A 20,184-nucleotide genomic window follows, 5' to 3' on the forward strand; every position below is an offset into this window, starting at 1 on the left:
TATTATTTTTATTATCTGTTAATGTTTGGTTTCCATTAACTGGTTTATTTTGATATGATAAAAATGGAATCACATTACTGTATGTTTCTGGTAATTTGCTTGTTTTGAATTTTGTTAGTTCATTGTTTTGTGAACATAAGGTACTTTGATATAAAAACTAGTCCCCAATTAACTATGCAATAACCCTGTCACTGGCCGTGTCGACACGTATTTTGTTCTGACCGTGTCGACACGTATTTTGTTCTAGAAACTATAGTTTCCCACCGCTTGCCGTCGGTGAAGAATATCGGCCTTTGATAATTTTGGCTCGTGTCACCGAGGATAAAAATATGGCTTTTGTTAAATTTTGGTCTCGGGTCACCGAGGGTAAATATATGAATTTTGTGATTTTGTTTTGGCAATAGTTGTTTGGGGGACCTATATGCTCAGTTTTGACATCTGTCTTTATTTGAAATAATTCTGATTTCTGATTTTCTCATTTTCATAAATTATGATTTTTGTGTAAATGATCCCAATATTTTTTTAGTGGGTGCTTCATCGGGTCATCAAGCTCATAAATTGTTGTTTAATATCTTTTCAGATCAAGAGTAGAGTTGAGTGGCGGATAGCTTAGCGGGGTTCGTTAGGCAATCGTCGAGTATTAGCATGTAATTTGTGGGCCTATGTTTTATAACAATAAGTTTTTATTGTTTTTTGCAATCCACTGAGTTTGATTCTTTGTTCTGTTTTGGATCAGATTTTGAGGCCTTGTATGCCTACTTGGTTTCGGCCTTGTAGGCCTACTTGATATATATTGATATTCCTATCATAAATTATTTCTTTTCAAAATTAATTAACTAATATAATGACGATAATATAAGATAAGATAAGATTTTTTTTTTGCTTTTGTCCAACAATGGAACCCTTTAATCGCATATATATATATATATATGATATTTGATATTAGATGGTTTATATATATAACCCATCACATGTGTATATATATATATATATATGCAGTGCAACCCCTCTAATAGTATTCATGATGGTGAGAGTATAAACCACCTCCATAGTCATGAAAATCATCGTGAGTACAAAACATCGCAGTTGAAATAGGCTGGTGGGCAACAGCTCTAAGCAGAGCCTCCTCGTTTGATGGCACAAACTGATAATCACTTATCTGTGCGACCGGTGCTTTCCATTTCTGGCAACGACCCCGAATTGCTGTATACGGATAATTAGCTTCTGATGTCAAGCCACCATTGTCTATAATATACTCAAATGCTCTATATATGTAGCCTCCCTTGCCATGCAATTATGGCATTGCCTGCAACAATCTATTACTTGTTGTTCAGACAAAGCGTACCAAGCGACCTGTGCTAAGCTTAAAGGCTTCCTCCACAGCAGCTACCACACTAAAAGCATAACACCTACCTATACACATAAAACATAATCATGAGATGTAATATATGTATTAAACATATTTATTATATATTATGTTGAATATATATAATTAATATTTTAAACTTACAATATGTGCCTTGATCCTTTATAGGAGTAACCGCTCCTTCGTCCCTCCAATCCACATGCTCAGGTAAATCAGTGATATTCACATTCTCATACTTGCAGATACTCCCGGCATGTTGGTATCTCCAAGCATGCACAACATGCCCACAAGATAAAGTCACTGAAACACACAAACACCAGTTTATATACACATTCATTAATTAGATATTTTCAAATAGTGCTAGAACTACATTACTATTGTCGTGCACTAAAGTTTGGATTGATGTTTTAATTGTATTGTATTCGTAGTCCACGCAATTACATTACACTCACACATATGCACCAAATTATTTGTTCTTTATCATGTCTTAATGTGTTGTGCAGGGGAGGTTTGGATATACACGGTTATTTCTGTTGTATATCCTGAGAAACAGGGAAGAACACAACAGCAAAAAAACAGAGAAAAAACAAAGAGAAAATAGTAAGAGTTCACAATCAATGCTTCTCATTTTTTCAGTCAAAGAACAAACACTTAAAGGAGGGAAAACTTCGTGGAAAACATCATATGAAACGTGGCATGCATAATCCTGCAGCAACGTGTCAACATACTCCACTATCTCAGCTCAATAACAAAACCTGCCTAGAACTTATACCCTTGCTAAGATCAACCAATCTCAGCCCTTCATTTTGTATCCAGATTTTCTCCTCAAGCTTCCCTCCATCTTTGAAACACAAATGATCAATCTATTTGAGACAAAGCTCAAGGAACACACTGCACATTCAAACACATTCAAACACAGTAACATAAATGACTTCTGCTACTCTTCAGACAATCAAATCTCCTCCCTGCATCTCAGCTCCAATCTCCACAACCATAGCTTCAATCAGATGCTAACAATTTCACCATTCACCAAATCAGATAAGATCAAATTTAATACCTTTAAACTCATGCACTTAAAAGACATTTGGGTGGCTCAAGAAACCACCATTTCCTCTTTTGTTTATCTTAGGGCAAATCCACAGCCTACTAATTAAATTGTGAAAGATGCCTCAGGCAGATACATTCAGCTAGAATTCAAAGAATAAAGATATAGAAAAAAAAAACCTAAAACTCAGGATATAAAAAAAATTATCTTGTCAAGAAACCCTAGAAAAAGTCATAGCTCAACGTATAGAAGCCAAAACTAATCTAGCAAACCATTCAGTCATCAAGATAATAAAGAAAACTTACCAAAATAAAAAAAAATCCACGGAAAAACAATTGGAGAGATAGCTCACATTGAGGTTGCCCACGGGTAGCCATCCACCTCTCAAATCTATCAGTGGTCGAAGACCCCTCATTCACCGGCTGGATCTTCACCTCTAACTCTCCAAGACGATGAACCTTTTGGGACTGGCCACGAGGTTGTAAACGGCCCAGGGTTCTCACCAAACAAAACATGGTGACACCGAGAACAAAAGAAGGATGATTTCAATTACTTATATATGAGAAGAAAACAACCATTTCAATACTTATATTTATGTAGTTGTATCACATTATCTATATAAAAAAACTTGCTCAGTGGAAAGAATACCAAAAAATTAGCATCCAAGTTCAAAAGCTTTTACTAAAACAATGAGGGCATATGCTTGACAAAAGATAGCTACACAGTTATCATTGTCACTTATACGTAATTCATCACATATAAAAATTTGTGTAAACCTAACATGTGTTAATATATGACCGAACATGGGACTAACAACTTGTTGTTGCAACAAAATCATAGATGAGAAGAAAGGTGTTTCCTATATATATATATATAGATGCATCCAAGACAACTGGAGATGAAAGATCTGGCTGTATTTCTTTTTTTTTTTATTGATAAAACTTGCTGTATTTCTTCAACAATGGTCCCCAAGTTGCATCTAAATAAAAAACAAAAAACAAAAGTAAAACCAAGAGTGAGATAATATAGTAAAACATTAAACAGCCGACTTCTATCAATCCTTTCCATGCAACTCCTGTAAGATCCTGCATTTCGTAGCTTGTTAATGAAAAACACATTCATAGATGGAAAAGGGCAACATGCAAGGAGAATCAAAAAAACATTAAACTAAAAAAACCCGAAAATAAGACAAAATACAGCAACATTTTGGATTTCCGTGATGAAACATCCGAGAAAACACAATATCGATCCATCATGATTGAGAACAAGAAGAACAAGGAAAACGAAGAAGATGATGAAAAAAAGGGTAGGACTGTTGTCGAACCTAGCACAAAGAGAAGGAAGCGGAGGAGGGACTTCCTGTCCTTGGACCGGCCTCAGAGGAACTCTCACCCCTAGAGAAGGCAAAGGCGAAGCGAAGAGGAAGCAGATGAGAAAGAGAAACAAAGAGAAGAGGAGGAGGGAGGGAGTGAGCCTCAAAACCAAAAAGAGGCCTAAAGAACATGCGGTTTTACTAGCGTACCATACCGTACTTCCATTATCAGGTGGTCCAACACCATATTGCCATATTGGTGAAAGAATCCTGGAGGAATGCCATAATAGCACAGGCAGAGAAAAAGAATGGGAAGGGAGGCTTTAGCACATAATGGGAAAACATATATAGGGCAGATAAAAAGAATGGGCACGACTAACATAGGGCAGTTGACCTCAAGAGCTCTTGATCCTCCTTGTTAATCCTCACACCAAGACCACCTTCAAATGATATTACACAGCATAGAAGGCATACAAAAATAATATTGTTGTACTTGCACATTGCCATTGATGGTGCCTAGCTAGCAATATCTTTAAACATATATAATTAATTACCTTTGGAATGACATTTACATATGCAGTACATATCATATAAAACCAGGATTTTGTGATTAGTTTGACCCCATGAAACTTCCATCTATATGAGCTAGATTGAGTTATTGTGTGAATCTAATTAGCTTCAAATGGCCTGGGAAACTCAGAATGATTATTTCATAATTTGTGTGTATGTCTTGGTACCAGATTTGGATCAACATTATATTAGAAGATTAAATTAATTCCGTGTGTTAATTAATTATAAATAAATACTGATGGAGTTGACTGTAGAATCGGATTAGTGGTGTGTTGTCACGAGAGATATTGTCAAAATCTTGGGACCATGATGCATATCTACAGCATCATGCACACATAAGAAAAGCTTGTTACTTAGGATGCGGCTCAAAGGAGGAAGAAGAATAGGTTTAAACAACAAAAGAAGAAGCTAAATTAATTCTGCCAACCAGGACATTTAATACATAATACTCTCACATGTGCTTTGTCTTGGCACACTCACCAAGACACAAAACAAACTTATACCAATATAGTACAAAACTACAAAAGTAAAGATAAAGAGAAACCAACATAAAAAATAAGTAACCCCAAGGATGTGGTCAGTTAACCACGCCCGCGGGGTTAAGAAAAGAGATCTTTTAGTATTATTTTTTACAGAATAAATTACTAAATCATAATTATTTCTGAAAATAAATAAGTCCCGGCCATGTGGTTACTTAACCACGTAAGCGGGGTTAAAAAAAATTAATAATAAATCTTTTAGTATTATTTTTTTAAGGAATAAATTACCAAATCATAATTATTTTTGAAAATAAATAAATAACCCACGCTTACATGATTAGTTAATCACGATTGCGGGGTTAAAAAAACATATTTTAGTATTATTTGTTTAAAGAATAAATTACTAAATCATAATTATTTTTTAATATAAATAAATAAGCCCGCTTACGTGGTTATCTAACCATGCTTGTGGGTTTTAAAAAAAATTCTAGTATTATTTTTGTAAAGAATAAATTACTAAATCATAATTATTTTTGAAAATAAATAAATGACCCGTATACTTGGTTACGTAACCACCCTTGTGGGGTGAAAAAAATCAAAATAACCAATAATGAATCTCTTAGTATTAAAACAGATAAAGACTTATTAAAAAAAATAAAAATAAAAATAAAAACATATAAAGAATGAGAAAGGGACTTGCAAATATCAAATGAATCTCATTATAACGAGCATACATCTTTGCGTCTCCCCCACAAATCAGGTGGATGAGAATCATGAGATAGTGCTGTTTAAAAAAAAAAATAAATTAATAAACTACTAAATAGTGTTCTTTTAATGATTAAGATCAGAATCAATATTTTATTTTTATCTCTCTTATGCTATAAATTGTATAAATATTAATTAGAATAATACAGATTCTGGTTAAAATAAATAATTTGTTTCAATCAAGTATTAATTCATAATTCCACCTTTTCAAGCGTTCCTTTAACTTTCTGATCTTACAGGGGATGTGGCGCATACCACAGACCGGGAGTAATCTGCTTCTCTTGGGGTACTGATCAGGCCTTTGTCTCCAGACGGTTGACTTCACCAGCTCAGCCCGTTTTCTTTTGTACTTCTATTCTAGTACTATTTACCATAGTTATCAGACCCGGCCCGGACATCGACCCGGTCTAGGCTCCGGGTCTCGGGTCAATTGGTTCAACCGCCGGGTCATTTGGGTCAATGCTGGGTTAATAAAATTATTTTTATATATTATTTTTTAAATTATAAATTAGTTTTTAATTCTATAATAATATATAATATTCATTTATTATTTGTTATCAAATAAATAATATGAAGGGAAAAAATAAATTGTAAAAATACATGACAAACATAAAATCAATACATAACAAAATTTTAAAATTCAAGCTTCACATGACTGACTATTCCACAACAAAAATTTAAATTTAACACCAAATCAATCTACAATACATGTTTAAACTTAACATCAAACCATTTTAATCCAATACATAACAAAACTAAAGGATGAAAGGGTCATTTTTACCCTCCAACATATAAAAAATATACAAAAACTAAAAAATAAAAAAGGTTATTTTATAAACAAGCATTAACCCGCTGGGTCATTGAAACCCGTCGGTCACCGGGTTTGGCTGGGTCACACCGGTCACATCGGGTTACACCGGGTTGATTGCATGTCCGGCTCTAATTAGAGACCCAACCGGTTTAGTCACCGGGTCACCGGGTCGACCGGTCGAACCGCCGGGCCGGTCCGGGTTTGATAACAATGCTATTTACTGATATCCTCACCCCTAGTGAGGATACCAATCGCTTGTTCGGTTTTTTTCCTTCTGTGCTTGGTTCTTTCTGTTCCTTTCCTTTCTTTTCTTAATAAATTTGTGGTTTATCCACCTTATTTAAAAAAAAAAAAATTCAGATAATAGCACATGGCAATTTGCAAGGAAAATCCATAATTGATAAAAGATGTTATTAGCATTGCAGAAGATTCAGATAATAGCAACTTGAAGGTCTGAAACTGATAGACATATATCAACGGTAAATTTACTTGATGATACCAAACTTTGAAGATTATGAACAGAAAGAAGCATACATTGAAAGAAAGACGAAAACTTGCTACTGTTTGAATCTTCACAGATGCCATTAAATTCCACTTTGCTTTTCTGTTTTTGAAGCTCTTACTATTAATACAGAAATTGTTGATTCTGCAACCATCGTGACCAAAGACCTTTAGAGTAAAAACCATGTTACCCTCATAACAGAAGAAAAGAATGCATCCTTCACTGAGGCCATGGGCTTTGATCATTTCTTCCCAACAATCTGTGAAGAATAAACCTTCTTCGGTTTTTTGAACTTTTATGTGCCAAAATTCGCCAGATGAGGATATCATGGCTTTTCCGTGGTTGTCATCGATAACATGCCCAACAAATGCCGGTGGAATGCGGTAAAAACAACACAACAAAGTTAGAAATTATATCAAGAGATAGATAGAACTTCTTTCCATATTGTCATATAAACCAAAAACATTAGCCTCTTCTTTACACATACTCGAGGTATTTGCTTTTAGAAAACTATTTGATATATAGTATTAGATAAAATGTATATTGTTAACACAATGATATGATAAAGAAGAGGAACTTCACCAAAATGATGTTTTGTTTTGTCCCTTTGAGAAGGAAAATGCTTCTCATTAACATTTCATCGTATTAAAAATGTACATTTTATCTGATTCTATACACCAAGCATTTCTCTAAAAACCAATACCTCAGTATATGTTCTGAGTATCTTCAATAACAACAGAGTGACTAGTTATTATCTTAGTTAACCTTTCTCTTATACAAGAAGACAAGGAGTTTCTGTAATAGCATAATAATTTGTGCCCACCTCTGTTAGCAGTATAACACTAAAAGCTGCAGCCATGTCTACAACTGAATCAAATTTCAGAACTACGTCATGGTCAATGATGGATGATGCACTTAAAAACCCAAATATCATACAATAGTAACCACTCTCTAAGAAAAAAAAAACACATAATATTTAACTTATATTCAGTCTTAAAAGGACGTCTCAAGTAAACTATTGAGACAAGCTTCAAAGGCCAAATGTACAAAAGAAAAAAAAAAGAATGAAAACATAGACTTACAAGTCTAGAGCCACGAAGAAGAACCTTGAAGAACCCGGGCCTTGGAGTTCCACTCATGCTTGTGTAAGATTCATTTCAATAAAGAGGTTAAACGGCAGGTTTCTCTTCGTCTCCTATTTATTGAAAAGCCGGCTCTTGGGCAGGCTAGAGGACACCTTTTCATATTTTGAAGATACCGGGCATACATAATGACTTTCGAGAGGTTCTTCCTTACCAGCAAAGAGTCGCCAATCAACAAACAAATTCCCAAAAAAATATAAATGCCAGTTAAAATCAAATGATCAGTTATAAGCAACATTAGAGACCAATCCAAACCTATCGAAACATCCTCCACTAATACAATAAGTCCATAGCAAATAAAACTGGTGAATGAGTCCATAGCTTATGCGACCCGTGTCCTTGCTCTCCGTTCCTGGCAGCGACCCACAGTTCCTGTGTATGGATAGTTATCTTCTGATGTCAAGCCACCATTCCTTATAATATATTCGAATGACTATGTGCATAGCCATAGGCACACCCATAGCTCCACATGTCACAATCTACTAGTTGTTGTACAGACAAAGATACCACGCGATCTATGCTAAGTTTAAAGGCTCCCTCCACAGCCGCTGCCGCACTAATAGCCCAACAACTAGTTTGCACATAAAACATAATCATGAGATGTAATACATTGTATTAAACATATTAATTATATATTATGTTGAATATATATAATTAATACTTTAAGCTTACCACATTTGCCTTGCTTCTTTATAGGAGTGACTGCTCCTTTGTCCATCCAATCCACATGCTCAGGTAAATCAATGATATTCACACTGTCATACTTGAAGATACTTGTGGCATGTTGGAATCTCCGGATACTCGTGGCATGTTGGTATCTCCGTATATGCACAACAGGCCCACAAGATGTAGTCACTGAAACACACAAACACCATGGTTTATATACACATTCATTAATTAGATATTTTCAAATAGTGCTAGAACTACATTATTATTGTCATGCACTGAAGTTTGGATTGATGTTTTAATTGTATTGTATTCGTAGTCCACGCAATTACATTACACTCACACATATGCACCGAATTATTTGTTCTTTATCATGTCTTAATGTGTTGTGCAGGGGAGGTTTGGATATACACGGTTATTTCTGTTGTATATCTTGAGAAACAGGGAAGAACACAACAGTAAAAAAAATAGAGAAAAAACAAAGAAAAAACAGTAAGAGTTTGCAATCAAAGCTTCTCATTTTTTCAGTCAAAGAACAAACACTTAAAGGAGGAAAAACTTCGTGGAAAACATCATATGAAACGTGGCATGCATAATCCTGCAGCAACGTGTCAACATACTCCACTATCTCAGCTCAATAACAAAACCTGCCTAGAACTTATACCCTTGCTAAGATCAACCAATCTCAGCCCTTCATTTTTGTATACAGATTTTTCTCCTCAAGCTTCCCTCCATCTTTGAAACACAAATGATCAATCTAATTGAGACAAAGCTCACGAAACACATTGCACATTCAAACACATTCAAACACAGTAACATAAATGACTTCTACTACTCTTCAGACAATCAAATCTCCTCCCTTCATCTCAGCTCCAATCTCCACAACCATAGCTTCAATCAGATGCTAAAAATTTCACACTTCACCAAATCAGATAAGATCAAATTTAATACCTTTAAACTCATGCACTTAATAAAAGACATTTGGGTGGCACAAGAAACCACCATTTTTTCTTGTGTTTATCTTAGGGCAAATCTACAGTCTACTAATTAAATCGGGAGAGATGCCTCAGGCGGATATACATCTAACTAGAATTCAAACAATAAAGAGATAGAAAAAAAGAACCTAAAGCTCAGGATATGAAAAAAAATTATCTTGTCAAGAAACCTTAGAAAAAGTCATAGCTCAACGTATAGTAGCCAAAACTAATCTAGCAAATCATTCAGTCATCAAGATAATAAAGAAAACTTACAAAACCATTAAAAAAATCCATGGAAAAACAATTGGAGAGATAGCTCACATTGAGGTTGCCCACACGTAGCCATCCACCTCTCAAATCTATCAGTGGCCGAAGACCCCTCATCCAACTCTCCAATACGATGAACCTTTTGGGACTGGCCACGAGGTTGTAAACGGCCCAAGGATCTCACCAAACAAAACTTGGTGACACTGAGAACAAAAGAAGGATGATTTCAACTTTTATCTGAGAAGAAAAAAACCATTTCAATACTTATATTTATGTAGTTCTATCACATTATCTATATAAAAAACTTGGTCAGTGGAAAGAATACCAAAAAATTAGCATCCAAGTTCAAAAGCTTTTACTAAAACAGTGAGGGTATATGCTGTTGTAAGTTGCTTGAAAATGAGATTGAAGAAGTTGACTGGTCAACAATGGAAGCAAAGGAAGTCCAAAGGAGATTTGAAATGCTAACTTTGCCAGTAGTCTATGAGGATGGAGATCCTCCACTCAGCCTTAAATGAACCTGATTTCTCCCGCCGTTGCTGTGGCCAATGGAAGCATGAAATGGGATTCTCATTGTACTGACAATGAGGTTTATGTTATCTATAATGTCTTATCTAGTACTAGGTTGTCTTTTTAATTAATGCTACTTTTTTGTGTTGGAACTCAAAGTTGGTGATGATGTTGTTTTTGGAGAGTTTTTAAAATGTTTGTTCTACTCTGTAGTTGGTTAAGAGAAAAAAATAGTTTCAAAGGTTATTTTACTGATTCTCTGAACTTTCTCTTCCACTATGTATCTTTTTGGTTACCGAATTATATCAAATCGATCCTGAACATATGCTTGACAAAAGATAGCTACACAGTTATCATTGTGACTTATACGTTATTCATCACATATAAAAATTTGTGTAAAACCTAACATGTGTTAATATATAACCCGAACATGTGGTATATTTTCATGTTAATATATGACCGAACATGGGACTAACAACTTGTTAGTTGTAAACAAAAATATGCTATATTTTCATGTGGCATATTTTTTGAAAATAAATAAGTAAAATCGGGCTTTCGTGGTTACTTAACCACGTAAGCGGGGTTAGAAAACCAAAAATAAATAATAATAAATCTTTTAGTATTATTTTTGTAAAGAATAAATTACTAAATCATAATTACTTTTGAAAATAAATAAATAACCTCGCCACGTAATTAGCTAACCACTCTGTTGAGTTAAAAAAATAATGATAAAATTTCTGGTATTATTTGTTTAAAGAATAAATTACTTAATCATAATTAATTTTTGAAAAATACTACCACATAAGCTGGGGTATTTATTTATTTATTTTCAAATATAATTATAATTTAGTAATTTATTCCTTATCCAAATAATACTAAAAGATTTGTTATCATTTATTTATTTATTTATTTATTTTTGAATAAAGTGGATAAATCACCAATTTATTAAATAAGAAGAGAGCAGAAGAGTACAACCGATAAGGCCGCGAACAAGAAAAGGCTAAAAATAAATAACATACTGAAATCCTCACCAGAGATGAGGAAAACAGTGAGCAAAAGCAAGATAGGAACAAAGTGAAAATGAAGCAAGTCGGAGCAAATAAGGTAATCGCTTTGGAGCCACAAGCCCTGTCCGAAAGAACCCGGATAGGGAGGACTACTCCATCGATCAGCAGTAGCACCGAATCGCCGATAAAATCGATGGGTCTTGTGCCTGTGAAGTTGAGGGACGCTTGATCCTTTGAGTGGCCTCGGTGGTAACTCGATGAAAGTTCTCTCAATCTGCTGAAAAGCCAAGAGAGCAAAGATATTAGCAGCACTTTGTATAAAAATTGAAATAATAGGTAGACAAGTAAGGTTAAAAATGCGATTGTTTCATTTAAGCCAAATATTCCGGGATTATGGCTCTAGAGTAGAGGTCCCCCAGGTTCTGACGAGAGGGAGTTAAAGAAGGGATCCAATTGGTCAAAATATTAGATACTGAGGATGGGGAAGACTCAATATCAAGGTTTTGTCTGAAGAATAACCAATACGCTCCGCTTGTTGGCAATCAAGAAAAAGATGTTCCATCGCTTCGAGTTATTATGACAAAGAATGCATGTGTCGCTGGCATTAGGATTGCGACCTTTTTGAATAGATTATCAAGATTAGAATTTTGTTTTTCCTCGACCAACCAGTAGTAATAAAGTGATTTTGCTAGGGATTTTGATTTTAAGTGAGAATAAAGTCGACTTCTAAGCCCTCCGTCATTTAAGAAATTGTAGAATGATTTGACGAAAGTGAAAATACTTATTTTTAACAAGAGGCCGGGAATAAGAGTCCTCTTGGTAATTTATGCATGTTCGGAAAGGAGTAAGAATAGTGTTTAATCCCAAAACCCTCATGAAGGATTTTTTCTAGGTGGATGTTGAAATAGGTATCCGAGTGACCCATTAAAAGAGTAGTTTGCATTTAAGATCTTAGACCAACAAGAATTTGATGTAGTAGTAATCTTCCACCACCATTTTCCAAGTAAAGCTTTGTTGAACTCCTGAAGATTAAGAATTCCCAATCCACCCATGATACGGGGGTGGAAAATCCTATTCCAAGCGACTAATCTGATACCCTCAGATCCAAGATCAGGCCCTTTCCATAAAAAATCTCTTCTGATCTTGTCGATCTCATGAATAACACAAATTGGTAGTTTGAATATCGACATCCAAGAAATGGGTGGGGTAGAGAGAACGGAGTTAATAAGGGTTAGACGACCCCCCAGGGAAAGGTATAAAACTTTTCCAGGGAGTGAATCTAGATCGGACAGAATTAATAAGTTTTGTCCAATCTTGTCATCTAGGGCCGCTCTTCCGTAGTGGGAACTCAAGTATGTAATAGGAATACAATCCCTATTGCAAATTTAGAATTCTTGCGTAAGAAGAGTGAGGTTGAAATCCAAAAATTTGTGGAGTATAGACAGCTTCTTGAGAAGTTTATTGAAAGTCCGTAACAACCTTTAAAGAGATAAAGAATTAATTTGATTATTTGAAGATCATCATGCCCTCCAGCTGAGAAAATTATTAGATCATCCGCATATTGTAAATGACAGATGCTATTAACATGGTCAATTTGAAATCCGCCGAACTTTTGGAATTAATAGCGTGATTGAACATAGCGCTGAGAGCATCAGCTGCTAAAGGAAAAAGAAGAGGTGAAAGGTTTCCGTGAAAATGATGAGCACCGCCACGAGAACCACCAAGAGGTTTCTAGCGCCGCCGCGAGCTCCGTCGGGAGGGAGCCGAGCATCGCCGAACGGTCTCCGCGAGCGCCGCCGTGAACCTCATAGCTTTTCACACATAATTTTTATTTATTTTTGTTTTGTAACCCCACGGTGGTTACCATTCTGATGAAGCGGGGTTATTAATTTATTTTTCAAAAAAATAATGATGATTTAGTTGCTTAGAATAATAGGACGATATTGGATTTAAAAATAATACTAAAAATTTCTATTGTTATTTATTTTGGTTTTTAACCCCCGAGCATGTTTACCTAACCACTAAATGAAGTTAGTTTATTTATTTTCAAAATAATTATGATTTAGTATTTATTCTTTTAAAAATAATAATAATAATTTTTATTATTATTATTATTTTTTAAAGAATAAATTACTAAATCATAATTATTTTTGAAAAATAAATAAATGACCCCGATACTTGGTTACCTAACCATTTTTATGGGTTAAAAACCAAAAATAAATAATAATAAATATTTTTAGTGCTTTTTTTAAAGAATAAATTACTAAATCATAGTTATTTTTGAAAAATAAATAAATAACCCTCATGGACATCATTTTTATGGGACTTTGTGTCCTTGCCAACGTCATTTTTTATTCTAACTGAGACTTACTGAAGCTATAATTGCCTTACAAGTCTCTATAATGTGTACTTTTCGCCCTTTTTAGTCCTTGTAATACTTTTTAGGTACATTTAAGTCCCTCATATTTGATCGAGTTGAGACTTTCCGTCCGAGGTGTAGATGACATTATCTTCGCCCGCTTTCTTTTGAGCTCCCATGGCTTTTAAATATTCGCAATTAGTGCATAACTAAGTCCTCATATTTGATCGACTTGGGATTTTTTAGCCCCCCTATTTCATAATAAAAAAACATATTCAGCTCAGTAGCAATTAAGATCCCTCATATTTGATCGATTTGGGGACTTTTAGTCCCCCAATTTCATAATAAAAAGTCATGTCATGCTAAAAGAAACAAAAAAGTTAATGTCGCGGACTACAAAGTCCCAACTTGATCAAATATGAGGACTTAAATGTATCTAAAAGTATTACAAGGACTAAAAAGGCGTAAAACTACATAATTATAGGGACTGCATCGGCAATTAAAACCATTGTTATTCTCTCTCTCTCTCTCTCTCTCTCTCTCTCTCTCTCTCTCTTATTGTATTGTATTAATAATTGTAATATAATTTTCTAATTAATTAATTAAATTATTTAAAAATATTTAAATTGATTAGACTTTGACCAAATTGATCCACTGGTTGAACTGATAACCCGTGACCAGCAACTTGACAATTCAAATGTCCGCTCCAGCTCAGTAACGCTACTAATAATTTTATCAATAATTTAATAAAATCACAAATTTATATTATAATTTAAATTCATGAAAATAAAAACATAAATTTATATCATAATTAATAAAAATAATTAAATAAAATATTTTTTATATTATCGGATGGGCCAACCCTCAACTTCCGATCCCCGGGTCACAAACCTCTCTCCCTAGAATTTTTTTTATCTTTTTATTTTTTTGGTTTAATTGATGTGCATGTCCCTGTACTTTCTACCTCTTTGGTCCTTGCAATATTTTTAGGTACAATTAAGTCCTCATATTTAGTCGAGTTGGGTCATTTTACTCCGTGGTGTAGATGGGTAAGTGTAAAATACAATGATTTAGAGGCCCGTTTGGATGGGGGTAATGGAGCCCTAGGTATGGGAAACATTACCCCCATCCATTTATACCCATGTTTGGGTATCTTTAAACATGTTCAGAATTCCAAGGATGGAGGCATGGGATGGCTTTCAACTGGCTCTTCTCATTACCCCTCAAATTGGGGGTAATGCTTGGATTGAGATGTCAAACGACATTTTTACCCTTCTTGATTTAACCTCCAACCCCTCTGTCTGCTATCTCTTCCCGCGCCGCCCTCGCTCAAGCTCCAGTGTGCACTCCTCACCACCGCTTCTCGAACAACTTGTCTTCTCGCCCAACTCCTCACCGCCCAACTCCTCATCGACCCCAACCTCGACCAAGTCTATCTCCTTGTCCGCCTCTCGCGTTCGGCTGCCGAGACCAGACCCAGCCCTCCTCATCAGCCCCATCCCCGACCAAGTCTGGGTATCCCGTCCGCCTCTCCACCTTCAACATGGTTGACCTCCACCCGACCTCCTCCCACTCGGCCCCATCCCCCGACCAACTCCATCTCTCATCCGCTTCCCGCCCTAACCGCTCTATACCGTAATGAAGACCAACAACAAAGGGAGAAAGCAGATCCGGTCGGGTAGATCTTCTTCGCCATTTTTTCTTCCTGATTTTGCAAACTAATTTACATTGTCTCACTTCCTCCATTAGAAGCCAACCTAAGAATCGATCATCGGAGAAAAACGACACCGGGAAAAATCGATTTTTGTTGAAAAACTTGCGTATGTGCTCTTCACTTCTCCTGTTTTCCCTTGTCTCGTATCTCGTTATTAGGATTTTCCTTTGAATTTATTATTAATAAGAAATGAAAAATATTGGTTCAAGTTCACAAACTAATCATTGGAGATTGTTTTAAAACCAATTTTCTGAAAACATTTCTCATTTTTTTTTCTCCTGTTTTTAGATAATGCTAGTATCACATTAGATAAAATGTACCCCATTTCTTAAGAAACTTATTAAATCTATATTTTAAAGCTTCATGGTAATATGTTTATATATATATATATATATATATATATATATATATATATATATATATAAACTAATAGGATCTTATTTTTATAAATCTTATCAATGGGCTGTATATTTAAATTATATGTTTGTTGGGATTAAAAATCTTATCTTGTGGAGTATTTGGACCGGAGGCATTGATTCTGAGCTTAAGTTAAGAAACATAGTATGGTTTGTTAGGATATATTTGGCTAACAAAATTTTAATTAGCAGCATTGGTAAAATTTGTTGGAATATTAACTATTGTATAGGATGAAATCTTTTTCCTCAATTATAATTGTATCTATTTTTACTTGTAAAGCTGTTGGAAGCATGCAAAACTTCATAATCTCCTAACATAATCAATATGCAGCTTAGCCTGGTTTAGTTTGTCCGATTTTCAGTATTTTTTATGCATTCTTGAATTGGATCTAATTTTTGAATTTGTTAACTTTTCCATACAATCTTAAAATTTCTTCTTGTCTCGAGATAGATTATATGCTCATGTTTTTTGTTAGTGGGTCATGTTTGAATGAACACACCCTATTTATTTGAAGTATACATTGATCAAGTTGATGTCTTTATTTAATATCTATGTAGCCCAAAACTAAACTTGGTGATGTGGTAATCTTTCTTGTAATTGATTTTGATGATTATTATCTATGTTGTCAAAATTCACGTAGAGATTATGTTTGTAGATGTTTATTTGGAGTATTTGAGATTTTGCTTGCAAAAATTGAATCTTTATTGCATTAGAGCCAAACTTTGTACCAATCTGCACATCATTGCATTGAGTAATGGTGGAAAGATAGGCCTTTTTTTTTAATGCAATTGAACATGCTTACTACCAATCTGCACATCATTGCTAAAGTCCTTATCTTTATGGTTTCAATATATTTAAAATTGCTGTGCTTGATGATTCAGTAATTATAATATCCCATGGTTGATATTTTGTATGTGGTTGTTGACTAGAATCTATGGGCTTGTCTCTTGCTTATGCACATCAATTATTTATCTCATTTTACAACTCACAAAAGAAATCATCAATTCTGAGGTGTTGGAATAATTCTAGCTAGCTTGTCAGAAAGATGATTACATGCATTGGTGGAATGTTGAATTAGAATATTCATTGTTTTTACTTTGATTTTTGTGACTTGTGGGATATTTAGTAGCCGGATCCGTAGCTTTTCCGTATTGGTTATGTACTCTTTGAATGCGAGATGTGTCATCTCGGTAGTGAAAGCAAGAGAGACCTTCATTTTTATTTTGGATGTATGCAAAGGTTTTTTTGCTTTTTGATCCGAGATAGAAAGGGCTTCCTCAATACATAGATCTGATTGTAGATGTTTGCTTTGTGCGGATATTTGAGCGGTGTGTCTCGAAGTTGTTAGATCTGGATCAAAAGATTTCAGCTTTTGATTTTTGTTGTTGATCCGGTTTGATGTTTTATTGAATGCATCCTTTAATATTTAGGATTTGCTTAGGTGTTGTTGATCGGTTTGATGTTTTATTAGCCACCAAAACATATAAGCCTCATATGCATACATTTAGGTTTGGTCATTAGTAGTGGTTGTGGATTTTTGATTATGGACTTTGCTAGTACTTGACTTGTGTGGAACTTATGTTTATTGTTTGTAATGTTGTTGTATAATGACTACTTGGTGATGTATTGTTTTATGACTACTAGGTAATGGAGTTGAATTATGTTATTTTTGGACCATGGTAAGTTGTTATTGTGATAATTGTTATTTCATATGTTTATTTTGTTTCTCCATTCATAGATGTACTAGTAAATGAGAAAATATCCATCATGTCTATTACATATGTATTATTTAATTATAATAATAATTTCATATGAGCAATAGTTGTGAAAATAAACTTCGTTAAAATGAAATATTAATTTTATTTATTGATAAACAATATCAAAACATAATTTCAGAGAATAATAAATTTGTAAATTAATTAATTCTAATAATTATTTTCTACAAAAATATAAGAAGAAATTATTTAATATTTATTTTAAAGATAAAAATAAATTATTTAATGATTTACAGAAATTAATTATTTTAAATAATTAATTATAAAAATTATAAATTATAAATATTTATTTATATGTACTTATTATATAAAAAGTTTTCATTACTTATATTGAGGGCATTGTAGATCATTTACATACAATTCTCATCCTACTTTTCCCATTCGATATTTTATTACTTTCAAACCAAACAACTTTTTCATTCCCTATTACCATTCCAATTCTATTACCATTCTATTACATTCCTATAGATCCAAACGGACCTAATTATACTCTAAAAATATCAGAGTGGATTAGAACGACCTAACTCGACCAAATATAAGGATTTAATTGTATCTAAAAATATTACAAGGACTAAAAAGACAGAAAGTACATAATTATAGACTGCTATGGCAATTAAACCTACAACCGTATCGAGGTAATTAACCTCTCTTAAGATAATGTGTTTTTCAAAACAATGTCATGATTATAATTGTTATCTCAAAATAAAATTATCTTAATTATGGTGATGTACAATTTAATTTTTAAATAGAGTATTAAATAATTAGTAGTAATTATGGGATGGTGATTTGGTAATTAGCATAAAAGCTAAGAAGAAATATTTACTATCTTCAATAACAATTATTTCATAAAATATGGCCTACAATCATTTCATTCATCTTTTTAATTATTTATATTATATATTTTATTAAAATATATTTATTTAATAACATCTTAAATATAATTAATAAAATAATTAACTAATATATTTAAAAATTATATTTTAAAATAACTATTTAAAATCATAAAAATATGGTAATAATAATAAATTATTATATTATAATTAATAAAAGTAATTAAATAATATATATATCACTAGTAGTGAATACTGATGGAGTTGACTGGAGAATGGAATGAGTGGTGTGTTGTCACGAGAGATATAGTCAAAATCTTGGGACCATGATGCATACCTCACAGAAGCATGCACATAAGAAAAGCTGCTACTAGGATGCGGCTCAAAGATAGAAGAAGAATAGAGTTTAAAAGCAACAAAAGAAGAAGCTAAATTAATTCTAGCAACCAGGGACATTTAATACAGAATACTCTCACATGTACTTGGTCTTGCACTCTATCAAGGCACAACAAACTTATACCAATATGGTACAAAACTAAAAAGGAAAGATAAAGACAAATCATTGCCTAACTGCAGTTTTTCTAGTTTGGCTTATCAGATTAAGCTCATAATAGAATTCATTTGTAAACAAAAAATTCCCAACGCTTGGCGTTCAAAGATAGTTCCTTAGGCCCTTAGTTACACTGGTTCTATTGGGATTATGTATTACAATTACCATAGGAGTAACTTAGTATGTAAACAATGGTAGATATTTGCATCAACTTTACTTAAGAGCATATTCTTAATATTCCGAGGCAATGCAACAATAACAGCAATCCACATACCTTGCAAAGTGCATGATATTATTTTTTTTAAAGAATAAATTACTAATTAAATCATAATTATTTTTTGAAAATAAATAAATAACCCCATGGATGTGGTTAGGTAACCACGCTTGTGGGGTTACAAAAACCAAAATAAATAAGGGTAAACAACACAAATGGTCACTCATTCTATGCGATTTGTTTACTGTTTTAGTCATCCACCTAAAAAATTGGATTGATACATGACATTTGTTAGTGTGTGTAGTCACTAAGCCTACAGCGACGGTAGTGAACAGCGTGGCTTTGCATCCGGCACACGTTCAGGTAAACAAGTTCACACGTGGATGCAAGATGCAAGCCATGTTGGCTCTCCGTTAATGCCGTAAGGCTCGGTGACTAAAAAAAACACAATAACAAATGTAAGTGACTGAATAGTAAGTTTTTTTAGGTGAGTGACTAAAACAAAAACAACGACCATTTGTGTTGTTTACCCAACAAATAATAATAAATCTTTTAGTATTATTTTTTTAAAGAATAAATTACTAAATCACAGTTATTTTTGAAAATAAATAAATAACCCCGCGGAAGTGGTTAGTTAACGACGCATTTGTGGTTAAAAAACCAAAATAACTAATTTAGTATTTTTTTAAAGAATAAATTACTAAATAAAAATTAGTTTTGAAAATAAATAAATAACCCCATGGATGTGGTTATTTAACCACGCTTGTGTGGTTAGAAATTAAAATAAAGAACCCCGCTTTGGTGATTAGTTAACCACGATTGTGGGGTTAAAAATAATAATAAAATTTCTAGTATTATTTGTTTAAAGAATAAATTACTAAATGATAATTACTTTGGGTAAGTTTT

At 33.6% G+C, this 20,184-nt stretch overlaps 1 protein-coding gene across 1 annotated transcript; it reads right to left on the reverse strand.

Moving 5' to 3' along the window:
- Positions 1–1,010: 1,010 nt before the first annotated feature.
- Positions 1,011–2,926, reverse strand: LOC120255098 (crustapain-like). Its single transcript, XM_039262995.1, has 3 exons — positions 2,764–2,926; positions 1,511–1,666; positions 1,011–1,413 (listed from the first exon to the last, which is right to left on the reverse strand). Exons 1-3 carry the CDS (start codon positions 2,924–2,926, stop codon positions 1,331–1,333), a joined length of 402 nt encoding a protein of 133 aa, XP_039118929.1. The 3' UTR covers positions 1,011–1,330.
- Positions 2,927–20,184: the final 17,258 nt, after the last annotated feature.

This window comes from Dioscorea cayenensis, unplaced genomic scaffold (genome assembly GCF_009730915.1).
Source record: "Dioscorea cayenensis subsp. rotundata cultivar TDr96_F1 unplaced genomic scaffold, TDr96_F1_v2_PseudoChromosome.rev07_lg8_w22 25.fasta BLBR01000839.1, whole genome shotgun sequence".
In the NCBI taxonomy this organism is placed as follows: domain Eukaryota; kingdom Viridiplantae; phylum Streptophyta; class Magnoliopsida; order Dioscoreales; family Dioscoreaceae; genus Dioscorea; species Dioscorea cayenensis.